Source organism: Corvus hawaiiensis, chromosome 3, assembly GCF_020740725.1.
Source record: "Corvus hawaiiensis isolate bCorHaw1 chromosome 3, bCorHaw1.pri.cur, whole genome shotgun sequence".
In the NCBI taxonomy this organism is placed as follows: Eukaryota; Metazoa; Chordata; class Aves; order Passeriformes; family Corvidae; genus Corvus; species Corvus hawaiiensis.
In genome coordinates, this window is record NC_063215.1 from 77741953 (window position 1) to 77759661 (window position 17709).

A 17709-nucleotide genomic window follows, 5' to 3' on the forward strand; every position below is an offset into this window, starting at 1 on the left:
TTCCCTTTGAACTGGGAAATGAAACAAAAGATTTGTACTCAAAATTCATATTTTTGTTGTAGAGAAGTTAGAACAAGTAATTTGAAAAAAAACCCAAAACCAAACAAACCAAAAAGCTCAAATGTAGGTGTACAAAACACGACAGAAATAAAAGGGTGTGTAAATGTTATCTTTCCTTATCATTGTGTCCTTGAGAAGTAGGTCCTTTCTTCCAGGTTTCTTTTCAGCTCAATGGCTTTCTGGGTTGCTGCAAACTCCGTGTCGTCCCTCTGGGTCTCACTTGACCCAGTTGCTCTCTTTTTAGAGGAACATGCCAAAGTAACATGAAACAAACAACTGAAACTAATGCCATATGTCACAGCTTGCATGATGAAGGTCCTAGTTCAACTGGTGTCTTTGAGGAATGGGCATCTATTGACAGAGGAGGTATTTTAACAAAAGAACCGGGACAAATCCAAAGCATATAAAGCTAATTCCTGCAAGCAATGAAGTTTGTGTCAGTCTTCTCCCACCACCCCCTCATTTTACATCTAACTATTAATTTGTTTTCTATTTAAAATCCTTACCAGCAGTAGCTTTCCAATTTTTGAGGTAACTAGGAAGAGGCTCTTTTAGCAATGTCTTTTCTTTATTGCCTACTCATTAGAAGAATTGCTGCTTAAGACTAAGGAAGCTTTTTAAGATTGACTTAAATGATGATTTGGGGGGAAATTGAGAAAGTATGTGAAGACAAGTGTGATGGAGCCTCTGCAATGCAGATTTGAGTACATGCTACTCTGCTAGCAAGGTCTCTGATGGGCACCCCTAGCTCTGCAGTGTATTTTTTACTTCAGCTTGTATAATCTGTCTTTATCTAGTCATATTTTGAGGCTCAATAAACAGAACCACCAGGTCTGGATATCCTGACAGTTACCCTCCCCAGCTGGTAACAGACACGTAGAATATTTAGACAAGCATTTGTTTCTGTTTTCAAAATTTGCTACATGATTGTAGCATCACAAAAGACAAGATTTTAATAAAAATATGTTTCCTTAGGATAACAGCTCTGATTTGGGGATTTTGTTTTTTTTGTTTTTTTCCTCTGCAGGAAGAAGGTATCGTGAAGGAAATAGACATCAGTCATCATGTCAAGGAAGGTTTTGAAAAAGCAGATCCTTCTCAGTTTGAACTGTTGAAAGTATTAGGACAAGGTTCATATGGAAAGGTAATTTTTATTGTCACCTAATCACCCAGAACAACACTGAAAATATTGTGTCCTTTCTCTGAGTTCATTTCAACTGCTGACATTGTGCATATATAAATTATATTGTAAAGGCAGATAAGGAAAGTCCTTTTCTCTTCATTTAAGTAACACTTCTGTCTTTTAGCTGGATTCCTGCATATGAACCAGTTTAGGAAATAGTGCCTATGGCTCTGGACCTGGACTAATGAGTACAAGTGATTGTTAATAAGCATCAGTGTTTACAAAACTAGACCCTCCTCCCTCTTTCTGACCTATCCACCAGGGAGATGAGTGTGCCACTGGTGCTTAGTTGGAGGATGTGAACGTTCAAAGACTTAAAGAAGTTAGCTGCACAATTCCCACTTAGGGCAACCTCCAGCACATTTCCAAGTCCCAGAGTGCTGTTTAGCTCACACTCAGAGGCCTTGAGAGGGTCCTGGAGATAAACCCCAGTGCAGAATACAGTAATCATTATTGCAAGAGCATGGGGGAAAAAACCCTGCCTGTATGACCATATGCTAATTGGTGGAGAAATAACATTCTCCACCTATCTTAGGACACAGGATTTTCTTAATTCCAAAGACAGTTCTTCAGCAGGGCATGTTGATTGGAAACAAAAACAGGAAGGAAAGATGGAGAGAAAGAAGGAAGAGTCAATTCAGCCTTTAAGTCTTTCCATGGTTTAAATAAGCCATTGAAACCTTTGGAACAGTGAACCTAGTGGAAACTAGGCATGGAAGTCCTTATAACTATATTATTCAGTGGAGTTTTAAAAACAATATTTTCCAGTCAGAACCTTTAGTTTTATTCCTAAAGGAAACTATATTTATCAACTATAAGCTATATTTATCAGTCAAGAGTATTTATCAACTTCCTGGTTATTCTAGAATTATATTGATATTAAATCTATTAGAAGTTCCCTGAGATGAGAGGTATCAAGAAAGTTAACATTTAATACCAAGCCTTGAGCTCAATAATTTCTTCAGAGCACAGTGTATTTAAGTTTTAAATATTAAATGAATAATTTAAAGCAAACAGCTCAAAATTAGGTTTACTATGTGACTCAGTGTAAGAAGGAGAAGAACAGGAGAAGGAAACATCTTTCACAAAAGTAACAGAGGCAGAATGGTCAGTTTTCATATTCAGGCAGTAAAGATTTTAGAAATGGTTCACTGGCTACCTTAGATTGTATTGATGTATTTTCAGTATTGCATGAGTTGGCCTTCTAGCCTTAAGCATTTTATAAGCAAAATGCCTGGTCTCTGCAACCACTCCCTAAAAGGAGGTCTGATTTCTGGGGCATCAGGGTGAGTGTGGACAGCGTACCTGTCTGGAGCTGCGTGTGATTACTTCCCATATGTTATGTGAGAAAGATCAGTAATTACCCCAGAGCAGGAAAGACACAGGGGAGAGAGGTCTGCTCTGTGTTTCTTATGCAGTCCCCAACCCTGTACATTTTCATCTCCGTGATATTTGAGCTAATGGTTCAAATCCATGCCTCTGGGGATGCAAACCATTAGGTTTTCAAGTTGTTCACGCAAGGCCTAAATAATTTCTCGCAGGATTAGAGATGATGTCTTTGGTGTTAGAGGGAGTGCCTCCAACACTCTTGTGCTGCAGAGCACTTGCTTATTAGCATTTTAGACCAGGTTTTGGATGATGCACCAATTGTTCCAGCTAAGGGAGTTTTGCTAGTTCAGGTGTTAATAACCTGAGGTGTTTGCAAACATATCAAACTAGAAAATTGAAAGTCATGCTCAGCCACATGCACATTCTCTTCTGGCAAACTGGTATAGTACAGCTAATATAACCTGTCAAGTAAGCATTTCAGGGCTACTTGGTGGTTTCAAGAACCTTTAAGAATAATCAGAAGGATGACATCATTTTTAAATACAATGCATTTTCATTTGTTCTGTTCCTTTCTGGCTTGGTGGTTATTTTGATGTCCTCTGAAAAAGAACACAGTGTTCTTGACTCATCTCTTTTGGAGGGAATGCAGACGAATGCCCTATCCCATGCTACAGTGAACAGCTGACTAGTGACTAGTAATGTAAATTGATAATTTTGCTTATTACAGCAACATGGGTATTAAAGGCTTTGCAAGATTATATAGCAGACAAGATATTTCAAGAACTGCAGCCTGATATTTCTGCAGATGCAGCATGCTGTGCTGTTCTGTGTGCAGTGCTGCTGAAAACCATTACCTTAAGGGTTTGGGTTTTTGGTTTTTTGGGGTAAAGAGTCCATAAATATTTTTAAAGAATAATAATACAGCTGAAAATCTAGTGTCTGGACAAGCTTACTTTTGACTTTCTCCTCCTTTTCAATGTAATACAAAAATTAAATCTTTTACTTGACGTGGATAGAAAAATATCCCAACTTTCCTCTGTAAACTTCTAAATGAATTGACTTTCTGTTAATTCTGGAGCAGCTGAGCTTAATTTATCATGAATAGTAACAAAAACACTTCAGAAAATATTATATTTTCCTGTTGCATCCAGTTTTCATCATTTTTTCCTACAGTTGTGAGCACTGGAGTTATTTGTATGTTCATCAGCCTAGGAAGCAGGAGCTGGGAGCAAGCAACGTGTGCCAAAGCTCATCAGGTCAGGGCTGCTCAGCTGAGGAACTGTGTGTATCTCCTGTGCACAGGAAACATCTTGAGAGGGGAAAAAACCTATCAGATAATGTCACAGAAGTGTTGCAGCTGTGATGCTGTCAGATGTAAGAGTCCTGGTGAAGTTGGTCAGAGAGAATTTACCTTTTTGTTTTCCAGCTTCTGTACCTGCTTGATAAAAGTTGTTCTCCCTTCCCACAAACCTTTCCTCAAAGGGTTTTGAGAAAATCTAATCTGTTTACAGGTTGGAGTTTCTTTAGGAGGAAGAATCTTTCAACTTGCAAAAATTGTGCTAGAAACATACTTCCTCCTTCCTTTATTTTGGCTTTTTATATTTTAGGTTGAGACAGTTAACAAAGCTGTGTGGTTCCTGAATAGGCAATTAATAAAATAATTGCCATTGAATTTTTAATCCAACTAGACATTCATTAGTTACATAATTTCACTTATTCTTTGTTAATTCAGATATTAATAAGTATATGCTGTGTATGTGGGGACTATATTTTTATTTCCACATTTGGCTTTACTTGAGTTTCTGTCCAGTAACACAAGTGCTGAAATAAAAAAAAAAAAAAGAAGACACACTGCTGCCTGGTACTTCTGACCTCAGCAGATAGATAGAGTGTGTCCAGCTAAAAGATTTGTTTATTTTATTTTCAAATATTAAAACACTGAAAGTCTTACAAAGACCAAACCTAACCACTGATTCCTTTGTTCACTACCCCTCCAGTGCTCAGGTGCACTCAGGGGCAGATAAGAAATATTTGCATGTAGTAAAACAAAAAGAGTACAACTTTAGCTACAAACTTTATTTTATTTTAATTAAAAATTTACACTTTCAGAAGATGAAGCATAGGAGACTGTAACAGGGAAAACTGTCTTTTTTATAATAACAACAGATTTTCAGCTGTATGAACTTTCTGCTTCAGCTGCATCTTAGGCAAGTTGCTAATCATGACTTATAGCATAAATGGCACCAAATTGATTTTTTTCTTTAATTTAATTGATGGCAATAATTTTAAGACACAGCACATTCCTAGACACAAATGAGACATAATTTTTTTTTTCATGTAAAGCTGGTCAGAATAGGAAGAGATATGTGCACACTGATTCTAACTTTTCACCCATCTTTAACTGAATGTATAAGGTCAATTAATAATGTTGAAAATGGATTTTTTTGTGAGGTGGTAAAGGCTTAAAACTGAAAATCTCCAGAGCTAGCTCAACCAATTGCAGGTGAAATAGATACGAAATGCTTTCAGCTAGTAATTTTCATTACAATTCGTGAACTGTTGCAGTGGGGATCCTGCAACACGCATATATCAAACCAGGAGTCCCGTGGAAAGGAAATATATACGGACAGACAGATTCTTGCTAGCTGTTTCAGAGATGTTTATTTCTCCAGCCGCATGGCCGGAGCTCTGCCCAGGAACTGTTTCAGTCACGGGACCAAGGGTCCTTCTGCCCGCGCAGGGGACACAAACCAACCAATGGGAACGAGGCTGAGCAGGGGCAGGGAACCCCGTGTCTGTGCCCTCAGGGCCCCTCTCCCAGGGCTCCATGGCAGGGGAGGGACCCCAACACCTCACCCGTTTTATTTTAATAAAAGGAGAATGAAAACAACTGGATAAACATAACAAGAACCGTTTCAAAACAAAACAAGCCACCCTCCTGAGTCTTTAAATGTCCAAACAGATTCTGTGGAACATCTTAGGGCTGACAGAAGGGAGACAGAACTCTCTGAGCATGCTTTGTGGGGAAACTGAGGCAGGAGAGGGTTTAACTTCTTCCCTCCCCCTTTTCATCCCCCACTCGGCATTGGAAAGGGATTTTTGGGGAAACAATTGGCAAAAGCATGGTTTTGTGAGGGAAACCATGGATGAAAAAACGGATTGGGAATACACTGGGGGTAACAGGACATAGGGTAAAAGGGAAAGGTGGGATTAGGAAAGGGAAACTGTAGGGGGGGCTTACAATGGAGATATTGTCTAACATGACTACGATTTTTTGCATATATACTGCCTTTTACAGGAACACCATCAGGCCCAGTGACCTGCGATGCTTGTAACCCTTTTCTCCCTAGTACAATATTAAATTCCACCACTTCTCCATCTCCCAAGCTTGGGATGCATTTTTCAGGGTTATTCTTTTTAATAGCAGTTCTATGCACGAATATGTCTTGCTGGTTGTCATACCTTGTTATAAAACCATAATTTTGCTTAACATTATACCATTTTACTATCCCTAAGGTCTTAGTTGCTATGATCTTTTCCTTTTTTCGAGTGGCTGCTGTTTTCTGTCTCGCTGCGTCTTTGCTCTCTCCTTCGGTCGCTCCCGTGTTGGAATTCTCGGGGCTGCTGGTGCCTGCGCGCTCTTCCCGGGGTCGCGTTCGGGGCTGCGCGGGCCGGGCCGGGCCACGCCGCTCAGTTCTCCGTGCGTCGCCTCCTCTGGTCGCAGCTTCGCTTCCGCTGCCGGGCGCTGCACCCACGTCTCGGCCGGGCCCCCGAGCGAGGACTCCCCCGCGCCCCGCTCCAGCGCGCGTCTCGGCTGGGCGCGGCTCCGTTCCACCGCCACCGCCTCCAGCCGCCGCCCGCGTGCCGCCCCTCTCGGTCGGGCGTTCACGGGGCTCGCTCCACCACGCGCTGTGCTGCGCCGTGCGGGTCCCGCCGGGTCCCGCCGCTCCCCGCTCCGCCACCGACACTGCGGCTCGCGTGGCTCCGCCCGCGCGCGGGAACTGCCTCGCTGCTGCTCGCAGAGCGCTCGGTGCACGTGGCCTGGGCCGCACGGTCCCTGCGCCACGCTTCCCTTCACCAGGACACAGCTGACATTGCTCAACAGTCTCAGTAACTAAATAATATTCACGAAAATATTCTTCCATCGGCATATATTTTGACTCTAGTATTAACTGTGTCCAAACGGTTTTCCAAAAGCCCTTGGTAAGAATTAAATCCCAAGAAACATAGAAAAAGTTCTTAAACAACCATGCCAGGAAGTGTTTCAGTTCTTTTTGAGCTTGAATCAAGCTAAAATTTACAAATCGTTGTTCAAGAATCATTTTAAGTTTAAGATAAATGTCCATATGCGGCTCTGAGAGCCAAGAGTCTTCCCACGGTTCCTCCATAGTTCAGATATGGAATAGCAAAGCAAAACCAAGAAGAGGAATCCAAAGTTTCCAGGGTTTACTCACACAAATCAGTCGCTTAGGGATCGGGGATCGTTCTGCTCTCAAATCTCCACCATTTGTTGCAGTGGGGATCCTGCAACACGCATATATCAAACCAGGAGTCCCGTGGAAAGGAAATATATACGGACAGACAGATTCTTGATAGCTGTTTCAGAGATGTTTATTTCTCCAGCCGCATGGCCGGAGCTCTGCCCAGGAACTGTTCCAGTCACGGGACCAAGGGTCCTTCTGCCCGCGCAGGGAACACAAACCAACCAATGGGAACGAGGCTGAGCAGGGGCAGGGAAGCCCCGTGTCTGTGCCCTCAGGGCCCCTCTCCCAGGGCTACACGGCAGGGGAGGGACCCCAACAGTGAACTATAGTATCTATTTCCCTGTCAAATGCAGTAAGTCTTGTAAGTAGAAATTCAGTACTCATCTATACAAAACATTTTCTTTTTACAGGTATTTCTAGTCAGGAAGATAAAAGGATCTGATGCAGGCCAGCTTTATGCCATGAAGGTACTTAAGAAGGCAACTCTGAAAGGTAAGGATTGGGACAGTGGCTCCAGTCTCTATTTCTGTGCTACATAGTAATTTATTTTTCTTGCTGTTTTTTACATTGTTGCTGCCTTGCAGTATATGAATGCATAAACATGTCTCTGTCGTCCTCCAAAATTCTGCCTCACTGTAAGTGAATGTTCTAAAAAGAACTTAAACCAAAATATGTTACCTATGCTGTGTGAGAGCAGGAAAGCAGAGATCTGCAGCTTCCCAGCTGCATGCTTGCTTTCTTTTCTTAGTGTTATTTTTAGGACTTCTATTTGGTATATATGAATTTCTGTTGAAGTGTCACTATCTTTCTGTTGCTGAAGTAAATAAGGATATTGCTGAAGTAAAACCTGGCTCCTACTGGGCAGAATGGCCTTCCCAGCTGGTGCTTCTCACTGTGTGCCTTAAAAACCATGGGAACATGTTTTCAAGTGTGAGGAGTCATTCTTAGATGGTTGAGATCATGCTGTTTCCTAGCTCATGGGCTGTAGGAGGCTAGGGCCAAATGAATGATGTTCAAAGCTGGTCATTCTCTTCTGGGGCCACAGCCTGCTACAGACAAAAAAAAAATTTCTAGTCAAGCCCAGGACTGAAAAGCAAAGAGAGTTAAGTTCAGTCTTAGTTGAAGTCCTTACTGGTTGACCCTCCACAGAGTAAGGAGGATGCAATCATCTTCTTGTTTCCCTGACCCAGCACTGTTCTGTTCTTTCCCTCAAAAGCCTGACACTTTTTGCAGATAAGGTGGAGACCATTCATTTTGTCTGGAGCAGATGTTTTGCTTTGTCTCAGATAGTGTGGGTTTCTGCAATGCAGTGTCGTGTCTAAATTTTTGTCATAACGTGAAGAGTAATTGTTAAGTGACCAGATAGTTCTGATCACTTAAAAATCCAGACTTCTATAGCATGCCTTGCTTTTGGGGAACCAAAATACGAATAAAGCTACCAGTAATTGCAAGGTAGAGCTACTGCAGGTGGTGGCAAGCAGAGCCAGCACCTCTTCTGAGTAGTGGCCAAAATGGGGAACGGGCACACCAGGCATTTAGACAGTCCTTTCCCCTAAGAAAGCCTTTTCAGGGACATGTTAGCTTGAAGCAATGCTGGCGTGCTTATCTTTTTGTTTGGAATCTAAATGAGAGTGTTTGTTCTAGCAGAACAGCCTAGTGTAAATAAACACTTAAATAGTATTGTGCCTAAGACATGCAAAGTAATAGGTCAGGCCTGTGTGCATAACGTGTATGACAGAGTGATTCTCTGACTTCTCAACCAACAGCAGGACCGTGAAATGCCCAAACTGAGCTGAACTCAATTGCCAGAGTCTTCCCCATGAGAGAAAGTCATCTCCTGATGGTGTCTGAGCAAGGTCTGTGTAACCCCTCAGACATCAGAATGTACCAGAAACTTATTTCTGTTTCTTTCAACAACCCAGAATTTTTTTACCAAAAGAAAAAACTGGGTATTCCCTCTTTTTCTGTAGAACTCTGAGAAGTGTTTAGCAGGAAGAGCTCTGGAGAGGGGGAGGGTTTCTTTTGCATCCCCAAACAGGATACCGTTACTTAATATTTGATGGCAAAATATGTAACATTAGATTCCACTGTAAAAGACCTGTATTGTGGCAGTATTTCAGGAAGTCTCAAAATTTAGATGGCGATTTTAAAGTACCCAAAGTGTTCCATCAAGTTCCTATTCTGTCAAGAGCAGGCACCTCTTCGCAGTTCTGTGGTTCTTTATAGCGCAGAAAGGCTGTTTATTGTTTTCTCAAGTGTGGGCCACAAGATCCAAAAATAGAGGCTACTCTGTGATTTTGTTGGATTGTATCCCTTTCCCATTCAGACTACTTACCCCTCTGACTGCTAGCTCTGGATTTCCCATTAATCTCAAGATAACCAGCACAGGGGTAGGAGCTAATTTGTCCACACCACTTTCTACAAATAAGTTAAACCTGACAGCTGTTTAACTCAAAGTACAAAAATAAAGACAGAACCCCATTGGCACAGGGCAACTGAGACAAGCAGCAAGGAGGATTGCTGTCGGTAAGCTTCCATGTAACTTTTGGCACAGAGATGATTTCTCTGACAGCTTAATTTCATCTTTTAAGTGAGAGTGCTGAATTGTTGCTGACTACCTACACTCAAAAAGGCTGGAAGTCACTCCAGTGTGAAGTATTTATTAGCACGTCAAGCAGTGGGAGCAAAGCTACAGGTACGTGTTAGCGCTGCATTCAGCATTTGCTGACAAAAGGCACGCTACAAGTTACATTTTGGAATGATTTTTCTTTCTGCACTCTGCACAAGTACCACATGGAGCAGGAAAGTCAGAGCTCTCTGTGCCAATGCCACTGACATGGCCAGACAGCCCTAAATGTTATTGCAGTTAATTTCTTGAGTGAAACAAGTTTGCAAAGTATGTAAATGGAGAAGTCAGAGAGAAAATAAAAGAAGATGGGATAGAAAAGCTGGTTTCTTTTCTGGATTAGTCTGAAGAAATAAAACCTGGATAAATAAGACTCCTTCAGGAGTGGTGGTACTTGCTCTGAAGAACAACCATAATAGGTCCTGTTGAGGGGTTTACTATCCTGGGAGCCTGACTGTGGCTGTGGCTGGCTGGTAATGTTTAGGAAGAAGCAGAAGTACAAAATGGTGCTTTCTCCAGTGAGTCTGCTGCCTCCTGTCCCTTTCCAGGGTAGTTGCCCCTTGTTAGCATGATCCGAACTTCACCAACAGCAAAGGTTAGTTATAAGAAGGGTACAGCAAGCAGCAGCAGAACTCTTCAAGCATTTACAGTTCAAAAATTGTTTTTGATACAAAAGAGACTTTGTAGATCAATCACATGTGTAGATTTCAGCTTGAAAAAGATCTGTTAATCAGCAGACCCTTCCTGCTGTGAAGGGAAAATTAGGCTCCAGAATATTCCAGTTTAGACTGTAAAAGTTTGCAGAGGCACATGCTGTACACATGAATTTTTGTGAAAATGAAATTAATCTTAAACTCATGAAGGTTTATTTTAAACATAGAGATATCGGAATAAGCAGCTGTAACAGCATGGATCCTTGAAAGTGAAAAAGCCACTGTTACTTTTTGTTGTAGATGAGAGCATCACACATACGTTTCTTTCCTTTCTGCCTCATTTCCCTTTTTGGGAGCTTGTGGGTATCTGATTTTAAAGCAGAAAGCTCTCTGAAGAAACTAGTTAAGTGTTTCATTCTAATTATTGACTTTAAGAAAACCTTGTTCAAAATGTTTAAGGATGTTATGTGTGGTAAGTGCCAGATACGGAATACATCAGATTGAAGGCTGCATGTATGTGTAACTCTAAGTTATCTCTCTTTCAAATGCTGTATATTAAACTACAGTACCTTAATAGCTTAATTTGAAAATATAAATCCTTTTCGGGCATCTAGGTGCTCAAAGATATTTAGGCATTTAAATACCTTCCAGGAGTGAGTGACACTTTTGCCTTTCAGAATGCCATTAAATAATACACTTAAAATACAATCTTAAAATGTTGCTTTCATGTCTTTGTTATACTGTACTTTTTCTTTAAAATCAGATTTTTAGATAGAAAGTTGAAAGATAATAAATTTTATCTATATGTTTAAAAGCTTACAGAGATATATCAGCAAATCTCTACTGCCCACTCTGAATACATTGTAAATCTGAGGGAACCAGAAATAGACCAGGGAGTGTTTATTCTGTGTGTATGTGTGTCTGGTATTCACCAGCAAAGTTGGAACAGAGGGACATGGCAAGCTAATTGTTTTGATTCATTCAGTATTTCTCTTGAGGTGTCTCAGGCTCCATCAGCTTTACTGAATGTGCTTCAGGATTCCATGATCAAGAGTTGTTCGGATTGGTTATGGTGTAAGCCTCATTAAACACCCATGAAATGCCCATAAATCCCCAGCAGGTTGCTGTGCCAGAATCTAAGGGAGCTTGAAAATCAAAGACCCATTCCTCCAGCAGCCGTGCAATCTGAGAGAAAGTGGCATGAAGCTGTAATTCACTGCCGTAATGCTTATGAATTTTATAAATATTACAGTGATGAGGTAGCAAGGGTTATGTGATGGATCATTGTTGGGGTCCCTCCCCTGCCGTGTAGCCCTGGGAGAGGGGCCCTGAGGGCACAGACACGGGCTTCCCTGCCCCTGCTCAGCCTCGTTCCCATGGGTTGGTTTGTGTTCCCTGCGCGGGCAGAAGGACCCTTGGTCCCGTGACTGGAACAGTTCCTGGGCAGAGCTCCGGCCATGCGGCTGGAGAAATAAACATCTCTCTGAAACAGCTAGCAAGAATCTGTCTGTCCGTATATATTTCCCTTCCACGGGACTCCTGGTTTGATATATGCGTGTTGCAGGATCCCCACTGCAACAAATCATGAGGACACTGTTTGCAGCTGCCCATCTGGTTGGCAATGGGCTGTGTAAGTCTTAGCACTGGAAGCCATTTGACCCTGAGAATGCAATCTACCTTTTTCTTCTTAAGGGGTTTAGAAATGATAATCTGTTTTGTCAAAACCTCTGCAGTGCTTTGCAGCTTATGATCCCCTCAGTTTAAGCCAGCAGGCTTAAGTGTTTGCTGATGTGTGATGGTTATAGGTGCAGTAGGCCATGAGAGCAGCTTTAGTGACTCACTGAGAGCTTGAGTGTTCTCAGGGATCAATGATGTTAAATATACCCTAAATTGAACAACTAACTTAGATGTCACCAGGTGAAGTGTGATTTCTATCTAAACCACTGATAAAATTGTAGTAGTGGTTTCCCTGATTGGACACCAACCAAAATGGCTTCTTCTGTTTTCCTCTGTATGTGACTCAGTTTCCCCTGTAACAACTGCGATGTTTAGATATCAGATACAGAAGTCCAGTGGTTTCCCTCTGGTTTGAAGGGAATAAAACTCCAACAAAATGAGAAACTGTAGACAGTATTAACCTCTAAAGCAGGACTCAGAAAGAGTCTTCACCTCAGGTAAAACTAACTCTGTTGTTCCGAGGTTTTCAAGGTGTCTTTTTCTATTTTGTTCAGTCCTTGTGTTTGGTGAGAGGCCCTGGTACTCATCCAAGTTCACTATTTAAATTTTGGTTTATTATCTTTTCTTAAGGTATTCTGCTATATTTTTTATGTTTTCTTAGGCCTCTTATTACCTGCTTCTGAAAATTTCACCAGGGAAGTCCTGTCCACAGGACAGTCCAGACTCCACAGCAGAGGTACCCTTGCCCTGCAGTTTGGAGGAAAAGTTGTGTGCTCTGCATCCTTGGAGCTGCTGCTTATGCACGGCTTCTTTAGTCTGAGAATTGTAACCCTCCAAATGTCAGGGCTCTGAGCTCAAAAACCCACCCATTGCTGGACCTGGAAGTGCCCTTAAAGATCCAGCTGAGACATAGACTCACCCCTCTCCACCAATAGCCATACACTAATTTTTCAGTCTTGGAAGGAAATAGCAACTTCTGTGTGCACAAACACTAAAATATTTCGTTCCTCTGTATATTTCCCAGTGGTTCTAAAATGCAAAGATCAGCCTAGTCAGTACGTGCTGAACCAGGCAGCAGTGCTCTTGGGTCACCATCTGGACCTGGCCCATTCACATGCACATTTTGTCTGGGGTAGGAGTCAAGAAGTGCTGCGGAACGTGCCAACCTTCCTAACAGTTTAGGAGAAAATTGGATTTAGTAGCGTTCACCTGAGGAAGCAGAGCTTTCTTTCCTCTGTGGGAGTTTTGAAAATGAAACCAAGAAGGTCTTCAACAACCAGTGCTTGGGCTGTGTTTTTACAGTGGCTTTGCAAAGTTACTTGCATCAGACCACCTTTTCCTTCCTCCCCTAAAAAGTCAGCTTGCCTAGGGCTTGCTTTCTGAAGGAGGAAAGGGTGCAGTATGCAAGAGAGAGCTCACTTACACTGATTCTAATGGGCTGTGGAGAATAAGGTGTTTTTGTATTATAAGGAAAATGAGCTGTGTTTAGGCAACTCATTATGTGTCAGTAAATATTATAGAAAGTCCTATCCTGCATATACAGCAGACTGGACAGGTCAAAAAAACAGCGAAAAGCCTTTCTGGAAGTTTGTTTTTATAGCATTTGTTGAAGTGTTCGTTGAGATTGTAGCTTCTGGGTTAGATACTTAATACTCCTTAGTGATTCTGTACAGTGTTTGGGTTCAGATTCGGATGAGAAGGGAAAACTTTTGCATATAAATATAAACAGAACACGCATCACTTAAAGATTTCATTATCTGTTTTATTCAAACCATGTGGGAGTTTGCATTCTATGAAGTCCTGATTAAATTATAGTGCCTTCACAATGCCAAGTGCATTGTGAAGATTCTGTTAGGAGGCAAAAAAATTCCCACTGCTAAGACATTAAAGAAATGAACACTGGATATTAAAATGCTCTCTATTTTGTAGCAAGGGAACATTTTGGCTCATTTGTTTTTACACAAAAAACTGTTGTTCCTTATGGAGATTTCCTAAGTGCAAAAGAAAATTCAGCTTTCTCTTTGTGAAAATGTTGGCTGTTGAGTTCTGTATAGGGCTCAGAGAGGGGTGGCGAAGTTGGTGAAGGGTCTGGAGCACAAGTCCTATGAGGAGTGGCTGAGGGAGCTGGGGTTTTTTAGCCTGGAGAAAAGGAGGTTCAGGGGTGACCTTATCACTCTCTACAACCCCCTGAAAGGTAGTGAGGGGTTGGCCTCTTCCCAGCAACTAGTGATAGGATGAGAGGACAGTCTTAATCTGCACTTGAGGAGGTTTAGGTTTGACATGAGGAAGAATTTCGTCACAGAAAAACACTGGATGTGGCACTGAGTGCCATGGTCTAGTTGACAAGGTGGTGTTCAGTCATAGGTTGGACTCTGTGATCTCAGAGGTCTTTTCCAACCTGATTGATTCTGTGATTCTGTTCAAACTGCTGCTCACATTGCTGAACAGCAGGCTCTTCCTGTTGCCCGAAGCAGGGCAGAATTAAGTCGTCTTTGCCTAAATATAGGTAAAAAATTAAAATCAACTTCCCTCTCTTTCTCCCTGTCATCCAAACAGACTGATTCACATAGGAACACACACTTCTGTGCTTGTCATTTCTGCTGCAGGTAAATGCAGCAATATTGCCCAGTCCTTTCCTGTCCACACATCTCTTCCAGTGTAACTCTGCTGTTACAATAATATCAAATTATAGCTCCCTGCATAGTTGTATGTTCATTTGGAAAGCAGCTTCAGCCACTTAGTATGCTGCTGCCTGAAATAGCTTTGTTTTATTCTCCCCAAAGAGCACACAGGACGGGACTCACAAGCAAACTCCAGCTTTCTTCATGAGCAGTTCAGCAGCAGAAACTGTGGAGGGAGCCCTAGCATCCAACAGCATTGGTGCTTGGCTTTGATGGAGCTTTTGAAGGAACTCTTCCAGTCATCTCCCTTTGCTGTGCCTGGGTTTGCCAAGCACACAGGCGAAGTTCCCTCCTGATGAAACTCACTCAGGAGCCCACCCAGTGCCCTCCAGCCTCTCGTGGCCATTCGGGTCATGGCTCCAAAGTGCGACAAAAAGTGTGAGGCCACCTCAGGTCCCAGCACCCACCCCACTGTTGTTTGCCATGGATTGGAACCACACTGCTTATTAGTGCACCCACAGGTTTATGCCAAAGTTTCCGACTTTGCTATGAAGATATGGAGTGCACCTGTGTTCACGTTTTTCACAAGGTATACCACAGAACTGTCTTAAATTTTTCCATTTTTTTGCTAGGCTAAAGTGCCCCCGCCCTTGACTTCTAATCCTTGAGCAGTTCCATGGGCTTTAGCAGCATCTGAGTGTTGCATTATTCAGGTTTTCATGTGATGACTCTCTAGAGAGCACAAAAGTGATTCAAATCTGAAGTCAAAGAAAGCGCTGAAAAAACCTGCTGAATTCTTTGGCAGAAAATATATGTTCTTTACCTGTGATCAAATTATACAAGCTTGTTCTAAGTGTTTGTTAAGTCACTCTTCTGTCAGTAAAATACATAAAGAGTGACTTTTTTAAATATAAAAACCTCCAGCAGCTCATGCAGGTTGCATTTGAAATGCCCCCTGGCTATTCCAGGCACTAAAGGAATGGTAGCTGGGGGTTTTTTTTTGGGAATGAATAGTTCATCATACTCATGGCTGTTCTGATAGTAGAAAGCAATTTTTCAAATCATCTTATAATTTTCAGTCAATTTGCCATCTGCCTCTTTAAAGCTTCAATTGATCCTGTGTACTTGCCATGGTGAATAAGTAGCAATGGAGACACTTGAAACTGCAGCTCCTGTAGGTACCACTGTTAAAAGGTTTTCAGACCCAAAATCATCCTTCAAACTATGCATCGAAGACTTGATCAAGAGTTTCACTATGGCTTGCTTTCCCTTGGATTATTCTTTTTATCATATTCATTGCATTGTATATCTAATGACAGATATTTGCAGTTACTCCCAAATTGGTTATGGTTTTACAGAAAAGACCACATTTAATATTTTTTATTGTCGAGTAGCAGATTGTTGTTAATTGCTTTTGCTGTAGATTCAGGAATGGAGAGACTACACGGACACTTGTTCCGAAGGCACAAGTGAAATGTTTATCCTGTTTGAAAATGTGATGCAATTCCATTTTGTCCGTGGGAAAACTCCTTTTACCAGGAAAGGACTGAGAGGTACAATGGCCTTTGTGAGCCCTCACACCCCTCATCAACACTATCTGGAAAGCAGAGAGAGGAGAAAAAACCCATAGTTTAGTTTAATTGGAACAGCTCTATGAAAACTGACAGGAAGCTTCAGCTAAAACAATGAGTCCAAATTGAGACTGTCACTGCTGGTCATGTACAGTGCTCTGCCTGGGCTAAGAACGTGAGAGTGAGGACTAGCTGATCTTCAGGACAGTCACAGAGGCTCAGTCATTGTGCTTCGGAAACCTAGCTCGTGTCCTTGCCTGGATCTGTGCCAAGTAAACCCACTGGTGTGGTACTCTGGGAGGGTACCCTGTGCCTTGCACTGCTACTGAGGCATCATCTGGAAGGCACCTGAAGAAGTCCCTTGGCCCACCTCTGACATAGGGGGGTACAGTGATGCTTTTGTGTCATTCCTCACAGAGGGAGGAGTGCCTAACTTGTTCTTAGGCTGTCTCTATCACTCTGTTGTTACAAAATGCTTCCTAGCATCTGTCCAGTATCTGCCTGGCCACAGCTGATGCTGTTAATTCATCTCCTCTCCATCAACAACAGTTTCCTCTTTGCGGTTTTCTTCCACATCTTGAAGTTTGTTAGTTTAGCTTCTGTCTTCTGTAGTCTGAGAATCTTTTATGTTCCTTTCCTTCTTCAGGGTTCATTTTTCCTAGATACTCATTTGTTCTAGTTTGAAAACAAACCAGTGGGAGGCACTAAGTCAGAATAACAATTTAATGGGGAAATTAAAGAAAAGGAAAAAAAAAAAAAAAAGAAGAGAACACTGGTTCAAACTGACAGAGTCAAGATACAACCTGACTCCCTGTTGTAGCAGTCTAGTAGAATGGTGGCTGCAGTCCTCTGAAGCAGTGATCCTGTAGAAAAAGGGTCTGCTCCTCCTCAGAAGGTCCAGTGGTGGCTATGTAGCTCCTGTCCTCTGGAAATCCAGTGGAAAGGGTGTCTCTGGTGTTCAGTCTCAGATTATATCCACGATGGGATGCTTGGTTCCTCCCTCTGGGTGGAGCATCTCACAATGGGGTAATGAGTCATGAGGCAAAGTGTTGATTAGGCTCATTAACAGAAGATAGTCCGGAGGGAGTTATCTCTGAGTCAGGCAGCAGGACAATGATGGGCCATTAACAGAAAGATAGTCTGGGGGGAGGAGGCAAGGAAACACTGCCCCACCTGGTTTCAACGGCTCATGAGGATGGTGATAGAATACACTGCAACCCAGGACATCATTTTAGAAGATGTAGTTATACACCAGGTAAGTGAGAGGTGACATTATCTGCTCTGGCTGTATGTCCTACCTCTCAGGTCCTCTGTGAGTGCTTTGTTATGACAGAGTAGTAGAGCTACCCCTGCTCTACCACAAAGATTATTGAAAATTCAAGGGGTGTAATTGAACTGATAGAAATGTCTTGCTGCAAAGACAGCAGAGTGGTCATATTGTCGAGATGTTGAACGTTTGTTCCTTTGGAGAATCCCATTCAGAGAAAGTTCCTCGAACAAGCCAG

The 17709-nt window shown here is 42.2% G+C and overlaps 1 protein-coding gene across 4 annotated transcripts in view; it reads left to right on the forward strand.

Annotated features, from left to right (window-relative positions):
• The window catches only part of RPS6KA2 (ribosomal protein S6 kinase A2), a 285019-nt gene that overhangs the window by 181632 nt on the left and 85678 nt on the right, over positions 1 to 17709 (forward strand). For all 4 annotated transcript variants that reach the window (XM_048298315.1, XM_048298318.1, XM_048298317.1 and 1 more), the window contains 2 exons: positions 1088 to 1204; positions 7467 to 7548. In XM_048298315.1, coding sequence (XP_048154272.1) covers positions 1088 to 1204; positions 7467 to 7548 — 199 coding nt within the window. The remainder of the gene's footprint in view (positions 1 to 1087; positions 1205 to 7466; positions 7549 to 17709) is intronic.